This window comes from Canis lupus, chromosome 6 (genome assembly GCF_048164855.1).
Source record: "Canis lupus baileyi chromosome 6, mCanLup2.hap1, whole genome shotgun sequence".
In the NCBI taxonomy this organism is placed as follows: domain Eukaryota; kingdom Metazoa; phylum Chordata; class Mammalia; order Carnivora; family Canidae; genus Canis; species Canis lupus.
Window position 1 is genome coordinate 57,972,819 of NC_132843.1, and position 27,289 is coordinate 58,000,107.

Here is a 27,289-nt window from a genome sequence, read left to right on the forward strand (position 1 = left end):
AAAGTAAAAATGGTTCCAACTATCACTTCTATAAGATGGTATTTCCTGGAAACAGAGATTTTCTCTGTGTAAATGGGATAATTTATCTTTTACAAGTGTAATTCCATAGAGAGTGTCTTTAAATATGTGGACGCTGAATAAAAGTTAACCATTAAAAAAGTTATTTACAACCTAATCAACCTATTAGACTCCTAAGAGAAAAATAAGACAATATTAAAATAAAAGAATAAGAGTATTAAATAGCAATATTTGGTTTGTTTCACATTATTTTCTAATAGGACTCATGTGCTATTTTAATCAATATACAACTGTCCAAGCAATTAAGGAATACAGTTCTGAGATGAAATGGCTAGTGGTAATTAAAAGTCTGCATGTCGGGATCCCTGGGTGGCGCAGCGGTTTAGTGCCTGCCTTTGGCCCAGGGCGCGATCCTGGAGACCCAGGATCGAATCCCACGTCGGGCTCCCGGTGCATGGAGCCTGCTTCTCCCTCTGCCTGTGTCTCTGCCTCTCTCTCTCTCTCTCTCTCTTTCTGTGTGACTATCATAAATAAATTTTTTTTAAAAATTAAAAAAAAAATAAAAGTCTGCATGTCAAATACAGCATTTATAGATTAGAATATGAAGTGATAAAACTGTTATCTCAAAACATAGCAAGCCAAAGTTAATTCACAGCAAATATTTATGAAGCACCTACTATTTCCATAACCCCACTACTAATCGCTAAGAACCTTTATAAATAAGGTCTATACACCAGTATTTTAAGACAATTAAATATGAGTAAGCATAGGAATGAACTAGAAGTAACAAAATGACAGTTAAATTACAAGTCTTTTTTTAATTTCATGGTAAGTTTCTCAATGGAGTAATCATTAACATTTTAAAAATAAGTCATTATGATAAGCATAATAATTATAATTTTCAATTTAAAAGATACAAGACTAGAATTCGATATAACTAGCTGAGTTTTAATGATAACTAAGGGTTAAAAAATTATACTAAATATATACAGTATAAAAAAGGAAAATACACAAAGAATACCCTATTAAGTTATTGTTTATTAAGCAAAATAAGTGTTGTAAATTAAACTGCGCTCCCCAAAAAGTATGTTGTAGTCCTAACCTCAGGTACATTTGAGAACCACCTAATTTGTAAATATGGTCTTTGCAGATGTAGTCAAGTTAAAATGAAGTCATATTGGATTAGGATAGACCCTAAATCCAATGAATACTGCCTTTATAAGAAGAGGGAGGCTTGTATAAAGAGGTACAAAGTAAAAGAAAGCCACGTATTGAAAAAGGCAAAAATTAGATGCAACTACAAGTCAAGAAATGCCCAGGATTGCTACTAATCACCAGAAGCTAGGAAGGCAGCAAGAAACGATTCTTCCGTAGAGCCCTCAAAGGGAGCATATGGCCTTGCCAACACATTGATTCTAGGCTTCTAGCCTCCAACAAAATGGTGAGAAAATAAATTTCTATTGTGGAAGCCAGCCAGTTTACGATAACACTGTTATGGGAACCCTAGGAAACTACTAGAACAGGTATGATGAAATAACATTAAAATCAACCTAATATTCCTAAAATGGCATCATGGATTAAAAGGTAAAATAGTAAAGTGTGTAAGAAATCAACGAAAAGTTTGGAAGAAACTGTCTAAAACAAATATAAATGAGATCATTCTCAAAATAAGGAGATGGTATGTAAAACAATAATAATACACCTGTTACTTTCTTCTTCAAAGAATGACAATAAAAATTTCAGTAACATCAAAAAACTTGTAATATCAACATTTAATGTGAAAACTATCCATTGTAAGAAAAAGTAAAAGTGAATTTAAACTAAAATACTATCCTCAAGGTAAAGAGTTAATTAAGGCACTTAAACACATTGCACTTGTTTATATATAATCTCCTTTGAATTTCAGTTAAAAAAAATCAAACTAGTAATGCTAGGAAAACCACGTTGCAATGTAAGAAGCTAAAAAAAAAAAGAAACTTGTTCTGAATACCATCAAGCTGGCTGTAGAAAATGAACTTCTTACTTAAAACTATATATTTTATTACAACTTTGATTAAAGTTAATAAGCAAAGGTCTTTTTTTCTTTTTAAAGTATCATCTGAATCTTAAGTCCCATTTAAAAATACTAAATTTGGGCGTCTCCAGGGTGGCTGACTTAGTTAATTATCTGTGTTCACCTCAGGTCATGATCCCGGGGTCCTGGTATCCAGTCCCATGTCGGGATCCCTGCACAGTGGGAAAACTGCTTCTCTTTCTCCCTTTGCCTTCCACTCTGCTCACTTTCTCTCTCTGTCTCTCTCAAATAAATAAAATCTTTTTAAAAATCCAACTACCCTACAACTACCCAACACTAACAGATGATAGTTTATCATCTATTAATTTGTAAAATCTGAGTTAAAAAGTCTCTAAGTTTCTTGTTCAAAATTATTTTTTCAAAAAATAGAACACGTTGACTATCTTTAATAACATCAGCATTAATTACAATATGCAGCATTTAGGGGATCCCTAGGTGGCTCAGCGGTTTAGCGCCTGCCTTCTGCCTAGGGCGTGATCCTGAAGTCCCGGGATCAAGTCCCACATCGGGCTCCCTGCCTATGGCCTGCTTCTCCCTCTGCCTGTGTCTCTGCCGATCTCTCTCTCTCTCTCTCTCTCTCTCTGCCTCTCTCTCTCTCTCTCTGCCTCTCATGAATGAATAAATAAAATATTTTAAAAAAACAATACGCAGCATTTATAGGTTTCGGGACTTCTCAGACAGGGCCCACTGCATGTCTATCTGCACCGAAACTTCCTAAAAAGGAATTTATTATAAAAGGAAAAATGAAATAGGCACAGGCGTCTGACACAGTAAAAAAGCCTGTCTTTAGTGCAAGTGTTAAGTACATTTGATATCCAGTGCTCCTGGACCCACTTCTGATGGCCTAGATGCCACAGAATGAGCAAAAAGGGATAGTGCTGTTTCACCAAAAACTATAGAAAATTTGAGGGACATACACACTAGTTTATAAATCCATTTTAAAAAATGAAAGATTCGAGACGCTTGGCTGGCTCAGCGGTTGAGCGTCTGCCTTTGGCCCAGAGCGTGATCCTGGAGTCCTACATGGAGCCTGCCTTTCCCTCTTCCTATGTCTCTTTCTCTCTGTGTCTCTCATGAATAAATAAAATGTTAAAAATAAATAAATAAAAAATGAAAGATTAGGCAAAAAGATGTTCACTGTGACAACACTGATTTATCAAACACAAGTTTTTCTTTTAAAATTAATCAAATAGAAAAGAGACCTTGTTATATTAGTTAGCTATTGTTGCATAGCAAACTGCCACATAAAAGTTGCTAAATTTACTGTCACAGTTTCTGAGGGTCAGGAATCTCTGAGCAGCTTAGCTGGGTAGTCTTGGCTCAGAGTCTCAAGGCCCAAAGGCCACCATTCAGCTGAGCTCACTCAACATGGCTCTTGGCATGCGGATTCAGTTCCCTTCCATTTGGGCTCATAACAATATTGCTAGCTTCTCTACACTGAACCAAATACTAAAGAGAGAATAATGAAGATAGAGGCTACAGAGTTTTACACAAACTAATTTCACAAGTGACAGGCCTTTACTTCCATAGTATTTTACCAATTACACAGACTGCAGCAATGGGGAGGCAAGGAACAACTCAAGCATGATAATACTAGGAGACAGAGATCACTGGGGCCATCTGGGAGGCTGTCCAACATAAGCCTTTTAATTTCATTTGGACACAGGAGATATTACACTTAGTAAAGTTATAACTTATAGGAAAGATAATTGCCTAAAGTTACAAATTACAGGAAAGATAACAGTTATCCTAATGTTTCTTATTATGTTGAAATTCGTTTTTTAGCCCTTTGATAAAACAGGATTTCATTCAATATGAGTTACCTAAATTAACTTTTAAACTTGTAAAGATTTCATATTTATCACTTTGACATTAATATATGCAGCTATGAAAATTTGGAATGAATAAGAACCTATACAGGCTCCCTGCTCAGTGGGGAGTCGGCTTCTCCCTCTGCCCCTCTTACCACTTGTGCTCTCTTTCAAAAATAAATAAATAAATAAATAATCTTAAAAAAAAAAAAGAATAAGAACCTATAACTACTGCTGTTCTAAAGCCTAAATGCTCTTCAAATTCATATTTGGAGATTTTTAAAAAAATCTTTAAAAATGTGCTTATTCTAATTCAAAAGCAAGATTTATTGCAAATGACTCTTAGTTTATATATTCAAAAAGGAAATATATTTTTAGCAAAGAACTTATAAATTGGTCATAAAATTCTTTCCAGATTACCTTGCTCTATGGCAATACTACATCTATTAGCCTGCTACATTCATGTTTAACACACATGTATGTGCACATATATTCTTGAAAGTAAATCATTTTTAAAATACACAGCCTTAGGGATCCCTGGGTGGCGCAGCGGTTTAGCGCCTGCCTTTGGCCCAGGGCGCGATCCTGGAGACCTGGGATCGAATCCCATGTCGGGCTCCCAGTGTATGGAGCCTGCTTCTCCCTCTGCCTATATCTCTGCCTCTGTGTGTGTGTGTGTGTGTGTGTGTGTGTGTGTGACTATCATAAATAAATAAAAAATTTTTTAAAAATTAAAAATAAAAAAATAAATAAAATACACAGCATTAAATAAATAAATGACAGGATAATACAAAAACTGTCATTTATGACCCAGTATTATGCACTGAAAAAATATCCATTAATATTAAAAATTTAATGAATACAAAATATGTAAAATGTTAAAATATAAGACATAAAATACTAAATATATGTGTAAAACACATTAAAAGCAATTTTCTTAAAAGATTTTATTTATTTATTCATGAGAGACATAGAGAGGCAGAGACATAGAAGAGGGAGACTGATTCAGGACTTGATCCCAGGACCCCAGGATCGATCTCTCTTTCTCTCTCTCTCTCTCTCTCTCTCTCTCTCTCTCACACACACACACACACACACACACACACACACACACACACACACAGGAATATTACTCAGCCATCAAAAATAATGAAAACTTGCATTTGCAATGACAAGGATGGAACTAGAGGCTATTATGCTAAGCAAAGTAAGTCAATCAGAGAAAGAAAATTACATGATTTCACTCATATGTGGAATTTAAGAAACAAAACAGGATCATAGGGAAAGAGAAGAAAGAGGAAAAGATGAAATCAGAGAGGGAGACAAACCACAAGAGACTCTTAATCACAGGAAACAAATTGAGGGTTGCTGGATGGGACAGGCGTGAGGGTATGGGGGAACTGGGTGATGGACATTAAGGAGGTCACGGTATGCAATGAGCACTGGCTATTATATAAGACTGTTCAATCACTGACCTCTACCTGTGAAACTAATACTACACTACATGTTAATTAATTGAATTTAAATTTTTAAAAAGTAATTTAAAATAACCTCTTACTATAAATTATCACAAAGGCAGTATTCTATAAGCAATACTTCATAAGTAAAAATCACCAAAGAGTGATAAATACATTTATATTATCACTTTTGGGCCTTTTGGCTAAGATCAAGTGAAACACATTTATATTATACTAAATATTTTAAGATGAGCTTAAAAGCATTTGGGACTTTTTGTACCAATCAAGACAGAGTAAAAGAACACTACAAGGAATCTCTCTTACTATGGGTTTACTTAGAAGACAATATTAAAAACAAAAAGCAAAAAGTAAATGTCTGAGGAATCTGAAAAGTAAGGAAAAATAGGCATTACGGAAAGGACATTCAAAACTTAAAAGAAGTAATCAGTACAGAAGTGAGAGGACCATTTCTTTTCTCCTATGGCAAGCCAAAATCAGCACCTCAAATAGTAAAACTGAGGAAAATCCCTGTGTTTCTGACCCTAAGACTGGTAAAAGGCATTACTGAAGCCAGAGGACTGAGGGTCATGTTTTTCATTTGTTTTATTCTTCTCTCTCAACTCTCCCTCTGGGTGGGCTTCCATCACAGAGCTGTAGCAGTAAGGTAAGCAAATATTCCCACAGAAAATCCATCTCCGTGGTCATAAAACGGAGTAATTCATCTGTAGAGAACCCCAACTTTCTTGACAAAGCATCAGTAAAAAAAATGGGAGACAAAGATGCCTGGGTGGCTCAGGTCATGATCCTGGGGTCCTGGGATTAAATTCCAAATCAGGCTCTCCACAGGAGGTGGCTTCTCCCTCACCTATCTCTCTGGTCTCTGGTGAATAAATAAATAAAATCTTTATTTAAAAAAGAGGGAGAGGAAGACAAAGAATATGGGAGAAACCTGGAAAAGAAGGCAATCCCATACTCTGTGTATGAACAAGCCTTACTCTTGTAGTCATATATAAGCTCTGTATGTGTATAATGGACACACAGGAGCAACACAAAGGCTTTGTGCATTAAATTACAATTGAAAAGACGACTCAATTTCCACAGATTAACTCCTGACTGGCATATGTATGAGACAAACAATGCAGCACAGCAAAGGCTTTGAAAACCACACTGGCAATGGAACTATCATTCCCACTACTACAGAAAGCAAGACAGGACATAGAGTCACCATCTAACCTGCTGATAACCTGCGTACAAAAGAATATAAAAAAAAAACATTCTCCAGAAAATTTGAACAGGACCCAGAGTCTTACAAAATATTCAAAATGCCTAAGTTACAACTCACCAATTACAGAACATACAGAAAGCCAAGAAAATTTTCAAATGAAGATACTATCAACAAAAACCAATCCTAAAATCTGATGTTGGGATTATGAAACAGATTTTAAAGCAACTATTATAACTGCTCCATGGGATTCCTGGGTGGCGCAGCAGTTTGGCGCCTGCCTTGGGCCCAGGATGCGATCCTGGAGACCCGGGATTGAATCCCACGTCAGGCTCCTGGTGCATGGAGCCTGCTTCTCCCTCTGTCTGTGTCTCTGCCTCTCTCTCTCTCTCTCTGTGTGACTATCATAAATAAATTTTAAAAAATAAAATAAAATAAAATGAAGAGATAAAAATACTCCGTAGAAATATATGAACTATAAAATAAGAAATGAAACTTTTAGAAAAAAATACAGTAAATTACATAAAAGATTCACTGGACTGAATCAATATCAAAATGGAAATAAAGGAGCCAGTGAACTAAAAGAACGACAGAAATTACAATTAAAAAAAAAAGAAATTACAACAATTCTAAATGATTGAGACCCTAACAATATAACTTCAAAAAACCAAAACACACACACAAAAGGAGGCAAAACATCCCCCGACTGAAAGGAGAAATAAAATCAGATTTCAACACTTCTGTTTCATAATCAATAGAACAAAGAGACAAGACAACAAAAACAGCAAAGATATAGAAAACCAAAAATATACCATCAATAAGCTTGATCTAATTGACACTCCACTGGAGAATACAGATTCTTTACAACACACTGGGAATATTTACCAAGGCAGACCATATTGTGGGCCATAAAACAAATCAAATTACTTTTTTGTTTCCATGCTATTGTGGGGCAACCTGATTGGGTGGAGGACAGCAGTACAGTAAGAAAGAATTCACCCAAAGCAAAACAAAAGAGATAAAAATTTATTAAATACACTGCAAGGAAGCAGTGGGCAAGACAGCAAAAGAGAGACTGTCTGCCATAAGGCAGTAGTGGGGTCTATAATAAGGTGTAAGTGAAGACGTACGGGAACACATGGAATTTTCCTCTTTGGTGATTGTCCCTGGTTGTAAGTTGCCCACTGGTCAGCTAAGGTCTCTGGCTATTTTGAGGTGGGTCACCTAATGAGTCTGTCTGCATCAGCCTGGTGGTCACTGTGGGCCCTTTTACCTTACTCAGGTTCCACTGCTCAAGCCTAAAAGTGGCTTCTACAGCTCTGTTTGCTGACATGACTGACCCAAGTAAGCTCCAAACATAATCTACTAAAAGTAAAGAGTTTGTTGAAACAATTTATATTTAAAAATCAAATATTTTAGGGGTTCCTGGGTGGCTCAGTTGGTTAGGCATCCAACTCTTGACTTTAGCTCAATTCATAATCTCAGGCTTGTGAGATACAGCACTGTGCTGGGCTTTATGCTCTGTAGAGAGTCAGCTTGGAATTCTCTCTCTCCATCCCCCTCTGCCCCTCCTCCCCACTCTCTCTCAAATAAGTAAATCTTTAAACAATAGTTTTTCCATAAACTAGTAAAAAAATGAATGAAAACCAACGTATTTTAAACATAATTTTCTTTTTCTTTTCTTTTTTTTTTTTTTTTTAGAATTTATTTACTTCAGAGAGAGAACATTAGCAGAAGGAGTAGTAGAAGAAGAAGCAGATTCCCCACTAAGCAGGGACCCTGATGCGGGGCTCAATCCCAGGACCCAGGACCCCAGGATCATGAACTGAGCTAAAGGCAGACACCTTACCAACTGAGCCACCTGGGTGACCCTAAACATTATTTTCAGCACCATAAACTATTTAGTTTTAATAATATGCAGGATCTGGGGCAGCCCGGGTAGTTCAGTGGTTTAGAGCTGCCTTCAGCCCAGGGCATGATCCTGGAGGCCCAAGATCAAGTCCCACATTGGGCTCCCTACATGGAGCCTGCTTCTCCCTCTGCCTCTGCCTCTACCTATGCCTCTCTCTTTCTCTCTCTGTGTCTCTCATGATTAAATAAAAATCTTCAAATAAATAAAAAATATAAATAAATAAATAAATAATATGCAGGATCTGTATGCTGAAAACTATAAAATATTAAAAAAAATTTTTTTTAGTCCTGAATTTGGTAGAGATAAACCATGTTCATGAAGGGGCACCTGGGTGGCTCATTTAAGCATCTGACTTTTGCTTAGGTCATGATTCCAAGGTCCTGGAATCACACCCTGCATCAAGCTCCCAGCTCAGTGAGAAGCCTGCTTCTCCCTCTCCCTCTCCCTCTGCAGCAACCCCTGCTTGTGTTCTCTTTCTCTGTGAAATAAATAAATAAAATCTTAAAAAAAAATGTTCATGAAATAGAAATCTCAATATATTAAGGCATCAATTTTTCCCCAAAATGATCTACAGATACAATATTATCTTAATCAAAATCTCAGCAGGATTCTCCATAGGAACTGGCAACTTGATTCTAGAATGTACATGGAAGGGTAGAGGAAGTAAAAAGCTAAAATTATTTTCAAGAACATAGAAGACTCATACTACTAGATATCAAGAATTACTGTAAAGCTACAAATGAAGACAATGGGTTATAGAAAAGGAAGAAAAACATAGGTCAATGTAGATAGAATATAAAAAATATATACCCCTCCATCAAAAAACAGACGGAACCAGAAGGAGGCAGAAACTAGTAAGGACATAGTTGAACTCAAAACACCATCAATCAAATGAATATAAATGATATACAGACTACTTTATCTAACTAGAATATACATTCTTCTCAAACTCATGAAGATATACACCAAGACAGAGGACATTCTGGGCTATAGACACATCTTAACAAATTAAAAGTAGCAGATTTTTTAAAATGTATCTCTTAGGCCACAATGGAATTACACTAGAACTCAATATCAGAAAGACAGAAAATTCCAAAATGCCTAGGGATTAAACAACACACTTCTAAGTAATACATAAGTCAAGTAAGAAATCTCAAAACAATTTTTAATACTTTGAAATAAATAAAAAGTAAAATAAAACTTAACAAAACTTATGGAGTGCAACACTTAAAGGAACATTTATAACATTAAATGCATATATTATATTACCAAAGAGCAAAGATCTACAATCAATAATCCAAGCTTTTAATTTAGGAAACTAGAAGAAGAGCAAATCAAACACAAAGTAAGCAGAAGAAAACAAGTGATAAAATAAAATCCACCCTAAAATTCATATGGGTTCTTAGTAGACCCTAAATAGCCAAAACAATCTTGAAAAAGAAGAAAAAATATGGAGGACTCACATTTCCTGATTTCAAAACAAAGCTACAAAACAATGCAATAGTGGCGTAAAGACACAGATCAACCAAGAGAAAAGACTAGAAATAAACCCTCGAAGATACAATCAAATCATTTTTGAAAAGGGCTCAAGACCTTTCAATGAGGAAAGGACAATGTTTTTAAAAAGTGGTACCAAGAAAAATGGATATCCACATGTAAAAGAAAGAAGTCAAAGTCAGAATCTTACTTTACACTATATACAAAAGTTAAAACAGATCAAAGACATGTGAGAGCTCAAACTATAAAACTCTTGGGGGCCTTGAGGGGCTCAGTCAGTTAAGCATCCAATTCTCAATTTGAACTCGGGTCATGATCTCAGGGTCGGGGATCTAATCTAGCCCTGCATCGGACTCTGTTCTCAGCGGAGAGTCTGCTTGTGCCCTCTCCCTCTGCTCCTCCCACTACTTGCACAGTATCTCTCTAAATTAAGTACATAAATCCTTTAAAAAAAATCAAACTATGTAACTAACTCTTGGAAGAAAACAAAGAGTAAAGTCTTCATAACATTGGATTTGTACAGGACACCAAAGACACAGGCAACAAAATAAAATTAGACAATTTGGACCTCATCAATATGAAAACACTTTGTGCCTCAAAGCACACTATCAATAAATCACATATCTGATAAGGGATTAATATCCAGAGACTATCCAGAGAATCCTAAAATTCAATAACAGCAGCAAACAAACAAACAAAAAACCTTTAAAAAAATGGGCATAGGACTTAAATAAACATTTCTCCAAAGAAGATAAATAACCAATAAGCACATGAAAAGACACTCAACATCACTATCATTAGGAAAATTCAAAGAGAAACCACAATAAAATATCACATCATATCATTAAAGTCATTAGTATTAAGGAAGGAAGGAAGGAAGGAAGGAAGGAAGGAAGGAAGGAAGGAAGGAAGGAAGGAAGGAAGGAAGGAAGATGTGGTGGTGAAGATACAGAGAAACTGAAATAGTTAGGCACTGGTGGAAATGTAAAATGTACAGTCGCTATGGAAAAGAGAATGAATGATGGTTCCTCAAAAATTTAAACATGTAAGTAACATATGATCCAGCAATTCCATTTCTGAGTCTATTCCCAGAAGAACTAAAACCAGGACATAAAAATATATCTTATCACTCATGTTCAGAGCAGCATTATTCACAAGAGCTCAAAACATAACCCAAAGGTCTGTCCTTTGATGAATGAATGGATAAACAAAATGTGATACACTCATAAAATAGATTATAATTCAGCCTTGTAAAAGAAATTCTGACACATGCTACAACATGGATGAACCTTGTGACTTTATGCTAAGTGAAATAAGCCAGATACAAACAGACAAATACTACACGATTCCACTCATATGAGGTAGATAGGAGTTGTAAATTTCATAGAAGCAGAAAGTAGAAAGGTGACTGCAAAGCGTTGGCAAAATGGTTAAATGAATGGTTCATTTTATGCTATGCATATTCTAATTCAATTTAACATGAATAAATAACTTTAAAAATCCCTTCCTACCTAAATTGTTTCAAATGGCTTCTATTTTTCAGAGAAAGACTGACCAGTCACCACTTTTGAATAAATATTAATCTTCAGTACAAAAATATGAGTATTCAACTCAATAAAAGCTATCCCACATATATTATGAAAAAGAACATTTAACATTAATTAGTAAAACTTTGTATTCAAACATACAAATATCAACTATCATATGATACTCTAAATAATTTATAAATTCAAGGATAATTTCCTAAAACAACCAAGAAGAAACGTATTCCAATCTATACATACTATGGGTAAACAACTTGCTACTTTTTGTTTGGCGTAAAGTCCTGTCATGTTCCTGTCTCTTTTACAGACTAGGGCATGCACTACCATTACAAAATAAACTTTTCAACACTAGAGCTATCTCTGCCTATCTAACCACTAGTCTGGAGGTTACATGTAGAAAAAAATGGCAGGGACACCTGGGTGGCTCAGTGGTTTAGCGTCTGCCTTTGGCTTCAGGGCGTGATCCTGGAGTCCAGGGATCAAGTCCCACATCGGGCTCCTTGCATAGAGCCTGCTTCTCCCTCTGCCTCTATCTCTGCTTCTCTGTGTCTCTCATGAATGAATAAATAAAATCTTTAAAAAAAAAAAAAAAAAAGAATGGCAAAAAAAACCATTAACTATAAGGTAAAAGAAATCTGTTAACAGGGCTTTATAAATCTAATGGTGAGCATAACCAGGCCAAAAAACCATTAAGGATAACTGAAAAAAAATGAATAGTAATGATGGATACACAGAGATGTATTGGGGACACCTGGGTGGCTCAGTGGTTGAGCATCTGCCTTTGGCTCAGGTCATGATCCTGGAGTCCTGGGGTCATGGGATCTAGTCCTCTGCACTAGACTCCCTGCGGGGAAGCCTGCTTCTCCCTCTGCCTATGTCTCTGCTTGTCTCACTGTGTCTCTCATGAATAAATAATAAAAATTTTTTTAGAAAAGAGATATCTGTCTAAATATTTCAGAAAAAAAGTTTACTTGATGGTATATATAAAGGAATTGGTTATAAAAATATCACCATATGACATGAATCCAGAGAAAATTATTATAATGAAGATGTAGTATATACATTTTTCTTTCACTCCAAAAGAGATAGATTGTGGTGCTTAGATTATTTTTAGAATGATAATCACAAAGGATTGCTATGATTTCTAATAAATATCTGCACCTCTGCCACTAAAAGGAATTAAGTTGGGAGTAAGGAATTAGAGAAAGTAGAAGAGATTCAAATAGTACCTTTTGCATCATCAGAACCCGATGCCAAGAGTTTAGGATCCATTAAGTTAAAGTCAACACTCCAACACCTTTTCTCATGTTCCTAGACATAGAAGGAAGACAAAAAGTAGTATCAGACAGACATAGATCTTATAAGAAATTAAGCAAAAAGCTTGATACCAATTTATTGCTCTGGTGGGAGAGAGAAAGAACAGGCTACAAAAACAAATGAGATGCAAAGTAATTTCCAAGCTTTTTATATATACATATTTTATTGCTTTTGGAAATGCATTTGACACATTCTTCAAATGCAAAACAAGTCTGAAGAAATGTTTTAGAAAAGCATTATCTGCTATTACATAGGTATAAAAAATGCTAAATAGTGACTTTAAATTTGTAATTAAAAGCATTATTTGCTATACATAGGTATAAAATTGCTAAATAGTGGCTACATTTGTAATTACAATTAAGTAAAAATGTGAACCTTAAAAAAAAATAATATCCTATTTACCTGATAGACCTTTGACCTCTGTCCTGTGAATCCATCCCATAGGATGACAGTGCCTTCATAATCACTGCTGGCTAACAGATTCTTATGGTAACTACTCCAACTGATACAGCTGAAAGAAAGAAAGAGAGTTAAGCTTTACTTTATGTAGAAATAAGTAACAATGAATACAAAGAATTTTGATGTGTGCAGAAAGATTAGAACCCTTAAGAAATGGTCAACATGGCTTCATAATCATTAATCTGCCCACAACACAGCTGGGAAGAAATATATCAATTAACTCCTAAGTTTTTCTACTGAACTACCTAATAATGACCCTTACACCACTACTCACTCTGATCACTAACCAAAAGATGCACATAAGCCTAAAGCCACCACTGGCCAAATGTCAGAAATGAAAGCATGTCTATGAGTGTAAACAGAGGCTAATGGGACACAAAGCATGCCATAGCACAATGACAGAGACGTATTCAAATTGTGTAGGCCCCTGGATCAAGTTGTGCCAAAACGTATAAGTTAATAAACTAATCTGAACTGGGGGGGCACCTGGGTGGCTCAGTGGTTGAGCATCTCCCTTCACCTCAGGGTATGATCCTCGGGTCCTGGGACTGAGTCCCGCATTGGGTTCCCTGCAGGGCGCTTGCTTCTCCCTCTACGTCTCGGCCTCAGTCTGTGTGTCTCTCAGGAATAAATAAGATCTTTTTTTAAAATAAATAAATAAATAAATAAATAAATAAATAAACAAACAAACAAGCAAGCAAGCAAGCAAGCAAGCAAGCAAGCTAATCTGAATTGGGTTTCTGTGTTTACATTAAAAAAATCTCATCTAAAAAAAAATCTCATCTACTATAACCTTAGGATTGATTTTAAGAGTCAGAATTAAGCTTTTACCATTTATGGTTTCAGCTATTAAGTGCTCCAAAACTGAGAATACAACATCTAAAAATGTATGCTTTTGGTGAGACACATATGTGAATCATGTATATATAGTAAAGCTTAGGTATATTAAGGAAGAAGCCACTTAGAAAGCAATTAACCTAGATGACTTTTGACTTCAGGTCATAATCTCAGGGTATGAAATTAAGCCTCACGTTGGGCTCTGTGCTGGATGTGGAACCTGCTTGAGATTCTCTCTCCCTCTGTCCTTCCCTGCTCATTCTCCTTAAAAAAAAAGTGTAATCCTATAAAATAAGGATTGCTACTATGCCCTCTGTTTCATAATGGTTAAAAGCAGAGACTCTGCAATCAAACTGTTTGAATCCTGGCTCCTCCAGAGACTAGCTGTGTGATTTCAATCAAGTTAATTAACCTTTCTGTGCTTCAGCTTCCTCGTGTCTAAGATTGGGCAATAACAGTATCTAATAGGTCTACTTAAGATAAAGATAATGTCTGTCACATAGGAATTCAATAAAGTTATGTCTTACTCGTGCTGTTTTCTTTCCACTTAGGATAAACTATAACAGATTCTCAGTTGTGAGCACCACTGATGAATGAGCAGCCTCACAAATTATCAGCCTACCATTGTTATGAATTAATTAGGAAAGAAAAAGGAAAGCTATAACAAATACATTATATAAATACTGTAATACTTGCTAAATTATTAACATTATTAAAATGACTACACACATATATGTATGTTAATTCAGTTAAAAAAAGATACAAGGACAGTTGGAAAATGTTCACAGATATAAATAAATTATTAAATGATTTCCATGCATCATTCCAATTTAAGCCAGCACCCATGAGAATAGCTTAGGAAACTTGTTTTTAAAAATGTAGATTATAAAATTCCCCTGAGATTTTGGGATTGGCAGATCTAAAGTAATTTCTAGTTCCTGCACTTTTAACAGTACTCTAGATTTGAAAAGCATTCATTATGAGCTCTAACCCTAACCTATGAAAGTTAAATATTAGGCCCTCAATGAAAAGCAGCAAAATGTTCTTATAAAAACAATTCTTTTTTTTCTTAAAACAATTCTTAAAACTATAAACAATTATAATATGTGAAGATATGACATGCTAGGGGAAAAATTCCTGACTTTCAGACAGTATACATAGGCTAAAGTAATCCCTTATTCAACACCCCCTGGATGATCATTTACAACACATAATTTTATTTAAGTGAAGCAAAGAGGACTTTCATTTGTCAAAGAGAAAAACAATGACTACTAACCCCCACAGGGAAAAAGCAACCATAATCTGTAAGATAGATTCTGAAGTATTCTCTGTATACAATTACTGTTCACTATGAATGAGTAAGGAATCTCACAGAAAGGTAAAATAACAAACTCATACTAACTATAGATATTAAATATTTTATACACACATTATGTCTAAAAAAAATAACCTAAGTACCTGATTTTGGAATTGCAGGTCATTTCATTTTCAGGGTAATGAATATCCACCGCATCCTGAATGACTGTGCCATATTCATAGACTTTAATCTTCTTTGTAACCCCAGCAATTGCAAAATAGTCACAATCTCGGTCAAATTCAATACTATGGAAGAAAATGTGTATTTAGTTAGTTAAGACTATTTCCCTATCCCTGTGACATTACAATGACAACATTTCAGGGTTTTTTTTTCTATTTCTAAAGTCAAAATGTCTATAAGAATAAGAGATTGACTTGAAATGCCCCCAAATTGTACTAGACTTTATGTTCAGATAAAGTCATGATCAAGACATACCACATTACAAGTGGTAGAGAACTGTGCATAGCTACACAATTCTTATAGCTACCCCCCAGTTCCTAGAAACATCACATGTTTTTCAATTCATCTTTAGTAAACCATATTAAAACCTACCCAACTATAAAGATTAACAAGTTGAATTATAAAAGTAGCAAGGAAAGATGAAAAGGTTTGGTATATTAAAAAATATGTTAGAAGAGAATTACCAAATAATCTCTTCATAAATCTATTTCCCTGCTACCATTTTGTGAGGATGACAGAACTTCCCAGTATGCAATGTTATTTTAATAAATTAGTACACAAACTGAATTACTGAAGCAATTAAAGAAAAGATGATGACAAAGGTATGAAATATACACAAAAATGGAATCATTAACTTATCACTATGTTTTCCCAAACTCATTTCTCACCTCCCAAAGATGATCTAACTTATGTAACTCCCAATAGTTTCTTACACCACAAAAAAGGGAAAAACTAAAAATCTCCTTTTTTAGGGTTACTTGGGGAATTCATCCTTCTCTTACTGACTTTTTACACAAGTTCCAAAATAAGATACTTCAAAGCAAAGCACACCTTATTCACCTTTATTGAACTTAACTTGGAGTCTCAACAAAGTTGTTATATAACCAGCAAGAAATATAAGTAACCTAATGGAAATAAGAGTGAAATGAATTATCACGTATTTCTCAAGAAGTTAAGAATCTGTTCTAGAAGCTTAGCTGTAAGGCTAGATAAGAATTCTCACTGATCTATAATTAATTACACAATAGTAACAGCTAACATTCACTGACCACTAAGCATAACCACTGGTATTAATTTATTTAATTCTCATAATAGCCCTACGAGACAGGTATTACCTTTATCTACATTTTACACACAAGAAAACTGAGAATTAGAGGTGAAGCAATTTGCCTAAAGTTAGTAAGCCTTTAAGTGGCTAGGATGATATGGTAGTACTCTGCATATATCAAGCATTCACTCAATGTGTATAAATACCTACACTTTTCTTTCTGGGTTACTTGTGATATCCTTTTGCAGAACAGTTAATGATTAGTTAATAATTTAGTTAAAAGCTTACCAAGCTAATGATGATGATGAATAAAAGGTACATAATATGAATATTTTGTATAAAAACACATTGAGATGTGCACTTTTCTTATAGCTTTAAATCCTTTCTTAATGTTATAACAATTTCATTAAATGTTATGGGCTATAGCACAAATCAGCAAATATTCCCTCCAATAAAATAGAACTACATGGCAAAGCAATGAATTTCTCTTTACAACAACCATAACTGAACTGCTGGTTCAGCTGTTATCTGCCCTATGGATTCTAATGTAGCACAGTTATATTGATGGCAACTACTTATCTATCCTGATTCAATTTATACCCATAGTGTAATGCCACGGAAGGAGAAATATTACTGTGTCTGGCAAAGAAGAGTTCTCAGAACTGAAATCCTATCCTTTACTGAGAAAGTTTGGGTATGGCTGAAACTTCAATCTAGATACTTTTACTCCACATACAAACATATATGGCTAATAAATCAGCATTATAGTGTTGTGCAAGTAAAAGTTAATAGGTCATTTTCAAACTATCATGTTTTAAGAAAAAAGTTTAAACACTAGCTTATTAAAATAACAGCCTAAGACAATGCAGGGAGAAAATTACCATATAAATAAAAATGCTAGTTGTCAAAAGAATTGATTTGAGGATATAAATAAGCAAGTCAATAAGTTTACTATTTCTTCTGTTGCTACCCTGTTATTCAAGATAGCTCTCTTTTTTCAACAAAGGTTATTACTCACCTGCATTAGCTAGCTCATTCTTAACTCTTATACTAAAACTTAACTTTTTAGGGGTGCCTGGGTACACAGTTGGCTAAATAAAGCATCTGATTCTTGGTTGTGACCTCAGGGTCTTGAGATCAAGCCCTGCCTTGGGCTCTGTGCTCAGTGGGGGTATGCCTGAGATTCTCTCTCTTCTCCTTCTCCCTCTGCCCCTCCGACTCATGCTCTCTCGCTTTAAATAAATCTGTTTTAAAAATTAACTTTTTGTTTTGAATTGTTATTATAGTCCTATGTTCTGTCATGTTTTGCTCTTAAATATTGTATCAAGGATCTGTACGGTATCCTTTTCTAATAATCTGGGATATTTACGTTTTGTATAATTTTAAAACAATAAAATTCTAATTAAAATACTGACCGGAAAGTATAAAGAATAATATTTCCAGTAAATTCTGGTAAAAAGAGAGACAAAGAGTTGTCTTTTAAAAAAATCTAAGTACTTCCACACATCACTAAGACTCAGGATTTCAGTATTTCCAAACACGGAATCATTGGTTCCCAATTTTTGACACATTTAATCATATTTGATCATAAACATAAACAAAATTAGATTCTAAAAACATATCACCAAAAAAAATACTAAAAAATTAAAAAATAAAAATAAAAATATATCATGGAATAACTCAAATGAACAGTATAGTTTTTAGGTACAGCCAGCCTTTCAGAGCTACTCCAAAATGGATGGCATGGCCTCTTATTTTACAACACAATATTTCAGTTGCTTTAATTACAAAATCTGATTAACACAAACAAAAATAATTCAACAGTGACTAGTTAAGCTGAAACAAAAGCAAAATAAAAAATATAAACAAATTGAAACATATCTGCTTGTGCAATTAAATTCAAAAAATTTGTAGTAAGTTTTACTTGTTATACCAAATTCCTTTCTGCTATCTACTATCACTAGCAATTCTTAAAGGAAGTAGTTTATGAAAGCTTATTGCAATGATAAACTCAGTTCACAGAAATTTTTAAAATTTCAAAATACAGATTTGCTTTGAAAAATAGTATTGGGGATCCCTGGGTGGCGCAGCAGTTTGGCGCCTGCCATTGGCCCAGGGCGCGATCCTGGAGACCCGGGATCGAATCCCACATCGGGCTCCCGGTGCATGGAGCCTGCTTCTCCCTCTGCCTGTGTCTCTGCCTCTCTCTCTCTCCTCTCTCTCTCTGTGACTATCATAAATAAATAAAAATTAAAAAAATAAAAATAAAAAAAGAAAAATAGTATTAATGGGGACTTATTTTAAACATAGAAATAAACCGCTTTTTTCTTTCACACTAGGAATGTTTCAACTGTTTTTAAAAAGTGATTTATTTAAACAGTTATAAAAGGCTAATTCAGCTGTAGGAAACTGGCTACTGTCCTTTTGTAAAGGGCCATCAGTCAAGTGATTAAGCATCAAGGCAACAGACCACACAGGACAGCTGATTAACTCATCCCTCTAGCACAATGTGGCATGAAACAATGCAAAGATGGCAATATCCCAACAGAATCGTGCTCCCACTGTCACACTGGTTTTGCAATAACAAAACAAGTATTAACAGAGTGGATTAATATCCCTTAACACTAGAATCCTGCTTATCTAAAGGAAATGTAAGGAAACACAGTTGTTAGACGTCTAATTTATACATAGATGTCTAATTTATCACCAAGAAAGCGTGACTCAAGAGACAAGCTGCTATGATTTCCAGGAAACAAAGAAATTGGTCATTTTAATAAAAAGAAATAGGCAGATCTTTAAAGAATACAAACGTAGGTAAAGTAAATAAGAATTGATGTTATTCAACTGACTTTCTCCAAAATCAATCAATAATAGCTAAACCTTCCATAACATACAAAACTATGTATAAATCACTCTATTAAGCACCTACATAAAACTATATTTAATCTTCAAATCTCTACTGTATAAATAAGGAAATTAAGGTTTTTTTAAAGGAAATTAAGTTATATTGATGTTAAATAATATGCCCAAACTTCACTAAATAATTCAAATTCAAGCAATCTGGCTCCAGAGTCTATGTTCTCAATCACTATGCAAAACTCCCATTTTGGGGAGACTGGGTGTCTCAAGTCAGTTAAGCATTTGACTCTTGATTTCAGGTCAGGTCATGATCTCTGGATCTTGGGATCTAGCCCCAAGTCAGGCTCTGTGCTCAGCGGGGAGTCTACTTGAGGGTTTTATCTCCCTCTTCCCCTCAAATAAATAAATAAATAAATCTTAAAAATAACCACTCCCACTTTAATAAGAACAAAAGGACTATACAAAGGCAAAATAAGCAATACTAAAAACAATAATTATACATACATTATAGATAGATAGTAATAATAATTCATTCTGTGCAACAAGTTAAACATAGGCAGATAAAAGAGTAAGGTAACCCCACAGTGTTTATAATTACTGGGAAAGATTATAATACATTATAAGCAGATGCCAAATGATAGGGATGGAAGACACTACAAAAATTCAAGACTCAGTAATTACTGAAGCCTACTGGAAGAAAGTGGATGATGCATGAATATGCTCAGTCATCGAATATCCGGCATGCCTGTTATCTGCCAATTGCTGACCTAACTGATGCAAAACAGGATGTTAAAAAACAAAACAAAACATGACATTTGAGAAATTTACAGAAATATGAATTAGGCATGCATTAACAATGACCAGGGCTATTGCAACAGCTTCTTTACCAAATCTGTTACCCCTGACTTTCCTCTTTTCTAATTCACGAAGGGCTGATAAAAAGGTAAATTTTCAAAAACACAGCTCTGTTCACATAATTCTGCTCATTTACCAGGATGTAGAATCCATACTCCCAACTATACTGAAGATCCACCACAACCTGGCCTGAATCTTTTCTTAAAACTTTTTCTAAAAAAAATATGGATATAGGCAATGGTTCAAAAAGTACACAGAGAAAAGCACGTCTTCCTCCCAATCTTGCCAATGAAGCACCCAACTGCCCTCCCTGGAGGCAACCAATAATATCAGCTTATATATCTAACTATCATTACCCTGTGCATAAACAAGCATCTATGTATTCATATTCTTTTATTTAATACATGGGATGAAATCATACATATTGATTTATATCTTGTCCCCCAAAGTATCCTGACAATCATTTCATGTTAGTACATATTAAGGCTACCTCATTTTTTCCCACTGGTTGTACAGAATTCAAACATATGGATATATCATAAATTAATCAGTTTACTACTGAGGAACATTTACTTTCTAGTCTTTCACTGTTAAATGATGCACTAAAATATCCTTCTACATGTGTTCTTCTTTCACATATATAAAAGCATCATTAAGTAAACCTAGTGCTAGGTCAACAATCGCACACATTTTAATAATTTAATTTTAAATTGAATATCACTATATTCAAGGGAGGCCTAACACTGCCTATCTTCATGGCAAATTTCCCTTGTACACATTCTCTTCTATTTGGGTAAAGGTACACAATTTCTTCATTCTTCTCAGATTTCCCACATCTCCTTCATTATATCACTCTCAGCAAATTATTCTGCACTCCAGTTTAGCAAAAATATAAAAAGAAGAAAATTTCAAAAAGCTCACACCACCACACCATCCATCATCCAGAATGTGTATTCTGATATACTCTGCTACTTCCCTTGTCACTGAGGAAGAATCAAAGCTCCTCTACCTGACCAATGCATCTACTTGTAAACTACACCTCATTTTTTAGAGGCCTAATTCAGGATTGCTTCATTTATCTTTCTCTCTCCTCTATCATTAATTTTTCCATTCTCCTAGATCTTTCCTGCAAGCCTTTTAATATGTTTTCTTCAAGTAAAATATATAACAAAGTTATCTCTTAAAATCCTTATTTCATTTTAGCTACCACCCTATTTCTTTCCTAATAGTAAACTGTTGCAAAAAAAGTTGTAAATACTCACTGACTCAAATTCTTCTACTCCCATTCTCTTTAACCCAATGGAACCAAGATTTCATCTTCAACATTGGAAATGTTCTAAGGTCAACAGTGACCATAAAGTTGGGTGTCAACTCTGAATTCTTATCTTACTTTAATATCAGCAATAGCTGATTCAGAGGACAGCTCCCTCCTCAACAGATAGGATTCTTCTCATTCCTCATTAGCAGCTCCATCACAGTATATAGACTGTTCATTCCTTTTCCTGCCTCCACCACTACATTCAAGTACTCTCGAGTACAAGTATCCTCATGCTTCATCTTTTTATCTATGTGCACTTCTTCAGGAATCTCGTTTAGTCTCATGACTTTAAACCTGTACACTGATGATGATCAAATGTTGATCTCAATGCCAGACCTCTCTCTACACTATTAGTTCATACATACTTGACAGCTCCAATTTTAATCTAACAGGTAACCTAATCTGTCCTAAACTGGGTTTCTGTATTCCCCACCAAGCATCTTCTTCATTTTAAAAACTAACCTCAACCCCTTTTGTCAATTAATTAACAATTAATTAAAGGAGATGGGGTTAGTTATTAATAAATTAAGAGCAACTCTTTCTGTTCAACCTTCAAAATATAAGAGAATCTGGGGCAGCCCGGCTGGATCAGTGGCTTAAGCGCCGCCTTCAACCCAGGGCCTGATCCTGGAGTCCCGAGATCAAGTCCCACATCGGGCTCCCTGCATGGAGCCTGCTTCTCCCTCTGCCTATGTCTCTGCCTCTCTGTGTCTCTCATGAAAAATAAATAAAATCTTAAAGAAAAAAAAAAAGGTAAGAGAATCTAAGCATTTCTCAGTAGTCACTGCCACCATTCTCATCCAAGCTACCATGATCTCATGTCTATATTATAATAGGCTCCATTCTGCTTTCACATTTGACCCTTATAGTCCATTTTTAAATAAGTCAAATCATCATTATTTTGGTTCAAAATCTTTTAATGGCTTCCTACTCAACCTCATGAAAAAGGCAAAGTGATTACAAAATGTATGGGATTTGCCCCCGCCCCCCATCCCATGCCCACTCTTTCTCCCCCTTCCTCCAGTTCCACTGGCCTGATGGCAAACCTAGGAAATTAGAAACCTATTCCTACTTCAGAGGGCCAATGCATCTAATAGTCCCCAAACCTGCAATTGCTCTTCGCCTAAACATGTATGACATATTCCCTCACTTCCTTCAGGTATTGACTCAAATGATAGCTTCTCACTAAGGTTATTTGTCTAATCTGTTTCGAACTGTACCTCTCCACTCTCTAACTGCTGCCTCCCTGTATTATCTTCCTCTGCTTTACTTTTTTTTTCTTAAAGATTTTATTTAGTTATTCATGAGAGACACAAACATGGGGGTGGCGGGGGCGGGGGGCAGAGACACAGGCAGAGGGAGAAGCAGGCTGCATGCAAGGAGCCCGACATGGGACTAGATCCTCCGTCTCCAGGATCAGGCAGGCCCTGGACTGAAGGTGGCGCTAACCTGCTGCACCACTGGGGCTGCCCTGCTTTACTTTTTCTAGAAGATTTTTAAAATGTCTATCCTGTAATTTCTTCTAGTAATTATCAACTTCCATTTTTTTCCAGATAATCATTCCATCTGGAATATATTTTATTTTAAGATTTTTATTTATTCATTCATGAGACACACAGATGAGAGAGAGAGAGAGAGAGAGAGGCACAGGCACAGGCAGAGGGAGAAGCAGGCTCCATGCAGGGAGCCCGATGTGGGACTTGATCCCAGGTCTCCAGAAGACGCCCTGGGCTGAAGGCAGGGGCCAAACCGCTGAGCCACCAGGGCTGCCCTGGAATATATTTTAAAGTATTACAGAGAAGATATAAATTTCTATTTTTCCAGGTCATTATCTAGTTGCCCCATTTATTGAATAATTTTTTCTCACTTATTAAAAATGCAGTTTATAGAATATAAGCTTCTTATAAGATTTTGAAATGACTGTAGATATTATCCATTCTTTACTTCTACCAAAGTTTTAATTACTGAATAATCATAACATGCTATGACATCTTTTAGGAATGAGTGGTCTTTCATTAATCTTTTTCTTCAGAATTTGCCTACATATTTTGCAACTTTAGTTTAGCACCATCTTATTTCCAAAAACAAACAAAATGTATCCTGCTGGTATTCTCCTTCAATCATGTCAAATTTATACTTTAATTAAGGAAAAGTGAATTCTTGTGATGCTAAGTCTTTCCCTCTAGGCTTACATTAGGTCTTTATTCAAGTTTTGTTTCTTCAGTATTTTAAAATTCTTTTAGGTCATCTTTCTAGTTAGATTTATTTTCTGTTTTACAACTTTCTTTATTTTTCCCATTTTAATTATTCTGAGTTGTTGGTCTCTTACATCTTCTAGAAAATAATCTCTTTCATCCAAGATTCCAAGTTTATTTGCAATAAATATGAGCAAAGTACTTTAATTTTTTTTCTACCAGTGTACCTATAATTATTTCCTCAATTTCATTTTTTATTCCATGACCTTGAGTTTCTCCTAGTTGTACCTGAATTGGTTAACTAACAATTTGCATCTTTTGTTTTAAGAAGCTCACAAATTTAAAAAAAAAAAAAAGGGCTCACAAATTGAGTAATTCTGTTTTTAATAATTCATTCTTTTTCACATTTATACCTTATTAATTTTCTTCTATTTTACTTAGGTTTATTATATTCTTTGCCAAACTTACTAGGTTGGGTGCTTAAGTTATTTTCATACCTTTCTCATCATGCAACTATTTAAAACAAGGAATTTTATTTTGAGCACTTTTAAGCTGTGCCTTATACCTTCTGATATATAACTTTCACCAAAGGGGCTTCATTTCCACTTTGATCCTAGAGTTGACAAAACAGCTTTAAAATATCCATGTTTTAACAGGTTTTTCCTGTTTTCTAATTTTTGTCATAAATGTCTGCTCTTACTGTATTGTGATCAGATGCTTTTTTAATCTTCTATACTTTGAGAGGTTACATATGATTTAGATTCTGTACATTTTCTGATATTCAATGGACACTTTCAAAGAGGTCATATTCTTTATACATGTTTCTCTATGTGTTCTAAGCTGCTAGTTCTATTATTTAGGACTGCTATAATCACTATTATTTTTGGTTCACGTAATCTATCACGGACATAGCTAACCTTGTTTAAAGAGATCTCATACAACTAATGTATTTATTTTGTCTCAGAGTTAGCAGAGGGATTTTCCAATCTATAAAGATAATTATAACTACTTAAACTTCATCATGGACTGAGTCCTGATCATTAGGAGGTTTGTGTGTCTCAGAGAGATGGAGACAAAGATACAGACTGAGGTTCAATGATTTCTAGCGTGAATTAAACCTTATTTTCAACATTCACAGATCCAAGACTTAGGAACTTCATATTGTGATCTAATGTGAAGATATTTCTCTTTTTATGGGAAGTTTATTCTATTTACATCTATCAATTGCATATGGTGGCTTTTATAGTTATTTTATTTTGTGATACATACTGTTTTAAATATTTTTAATTAAATTTTTTGACCACCCGATTTCTTCCTGCTTTCTGTGTGTTATTCTCATAAATGGGAATTGTATTTCTCTCCAGTGTCCACTTTTATGACTTTATAAACTACTATAGAAAGAAAAAAATAATTCAATGTATCTATCAAGTCTCTACTCTGAGCAATGGACAGTTATTTTTGCCCTCTCTCTTCCAGTCCTATCAATTATAAGGATTGTCTTAGAATTTATTTTATACTTCCAAAGATATTTATACCTCTCATCCTTTTGCAAGTGAAAAACCTACAAATAATTATCTAAGCACAGAAATGAATTCCATGGGATGCCTGGGTGGCTCAGTCGTTAAATGTCTGCCTTTGGCTCAGGTCATCATGATGCCAGAGTCTTGAGATCAAGCCCAGAGTCAGGCTCCCTGGTCAATGGGGAGTCTGCTTCTCCCTCTCCTCCCTCTGCTCCTCCTCCAGATTGTGCTCAGATACACTCTCTCTCGAATAAATAAAATCTGTAAAAATAAAATAATAATAAAAAGAAATGAACTCCATTATACATTAAAGGCAAACGGGTGGCTCAGTGGTTTAGCGCGGCCTTTGGCCCAGGGCGTGGTCCTGGAGACCCGGGACCCACCTCGGGCTCCCCACATGGAGTCTGCTTCTCCCTCTGCCTGTGTCTCTGCCTCTATCTCTCTCTCTCCTCTTCGTGTTTCTCGTGAATAAATAAAATCATTAAAAAATTAAAAAATTAAAAAATAAAGACAAACTAGTGTAATATTTATAATATCCACCAAATGTTCACAAATTATTCATCATAAGTAGGTTCAAGCATCTAACTATTCATTATGTTGTCTAATGAAATCAATCTAAGAATTTCCATATTAAGATATATATATTATTTTAAATTATTTTTATTCTATTTCTCCTTTATTTTAGAGTTAGGGCATTATAATTTCTTATGTGTATAGGAAAAATTATAATATCTATTAACTTTATTTCAGGAGTGTCAATGTATCAATAAGCTTTATGGATATTGAAATCTGAATTTCATATAATTTATGCATCACAAAATTGTTTTACTTTCTATACTTCAAAAACAAAAAAAGCTATTCATAGCTTGTAGGCTATACAAAATTAAGCAATGGCTCAGAACTGACTTGCAGGTCCTTTAAGTAGGCTCCACGCCAAGTGCAGAGTCCAATGCAGAGCTTAAACTCACAACCCTGAGATCAAGACCTGACCTGAGATCAGAGGTGGATGCTTAACCGACTGAGCCATCCAGGTGCCCCATCACAGGTCTTAATTTACTGACCCCTGTCTTTAAAAAGATTTTATTTTTCCAACTCCACTGGCTATCACTGAATAACAAGAACAAATACACTATCTGACAAACTATATTCTGGAACACTTTTGTAAATATCAAATTAAAAATGCACCTTGAAGACCGTTAGTATCAGCATACTGATTGTCACATTTTTCTCATTTAAGTATATAGCAAGTTATAACTTATACTTACTTATATTAATTTACTTGTACTCTTTGTTCTAAAACAGCTATTCTATGCACAATATAACTATATCCTATGATAGTTTTTATGATAGTTTTTATAGTTTTATTTATCCTATGATAGTTTTCAGTTCTGACAAACTGAAAGTAACTTCTGAAGTAAAAAACTAATAAAGAGATTGAATAAAAACATCTACTACAGAAAAATACAAGAGTTGAAGAACAGGGGCACCTGGGTAATTCAGTGGTTGAGAGTCCACCTTTGGCTCAGCTCCTGATCCAGGGTCTTGGGGTCAAGTCCTGCATTGGGTCACCATTGGGAGCCTGCTTCTCCCTCTCCCTATGTCTCTGCCTTTCTCTGTGTATCTCTCATGAATAAATAAATAAAATCTTTAAAAAAAAAAGAGTTGAAAAACAAAATATATTTTATTCACAACACTAGGATGACTTTTTTTGTCCTCTCCAGAATGACTTTCTATTTAGTAAAAGTGAGGAAATCCACATGCAAGTAGAAGTTCTAATTCTTTACCTCTAGGGTGTTTTTATTTTTTAAG

The 27,289-nt window shown here is 34.9% G+C and overlaps 1 protein-coding gene across 10 annotated transcripts in view; it reads right to left on the minus strand.

Moving 5' to 3' along the window:
• Nucleotides 1–27,289, minus strand: part of COP1 (COP1 E3 ubiquitin ligase) — a 242,753-nt gene that overhangs the window by 94,146 nt on the left and 121,318 nt on the right. For all 10 annotated transcript variants that reach the window (XR_012033052.1, XM_072830730.1, XM_072830729.1 and 7 more), the window contains 3 exons: nt 15,607–15,750; nt 13,255–13,363; nt 12,765–12,846 (listed from right to left, as the gene is read on the minus strand). Coding sequence is in view for 9 of the 10 variants with exons in the window: in XM_072830730.1 (XP_072686831.1) it covers nt 12,765–12,846; nt 13,255–13,363; nt 15,607–15,750 (335 nt within the window). In the remaining variant the exon portion in view is untranslated. The remainder of the gene's footprint in view (nt 1–12,764; nt 12,847–13,254; nt 13,364–15,606; nt 15,751–27,289) is intronic.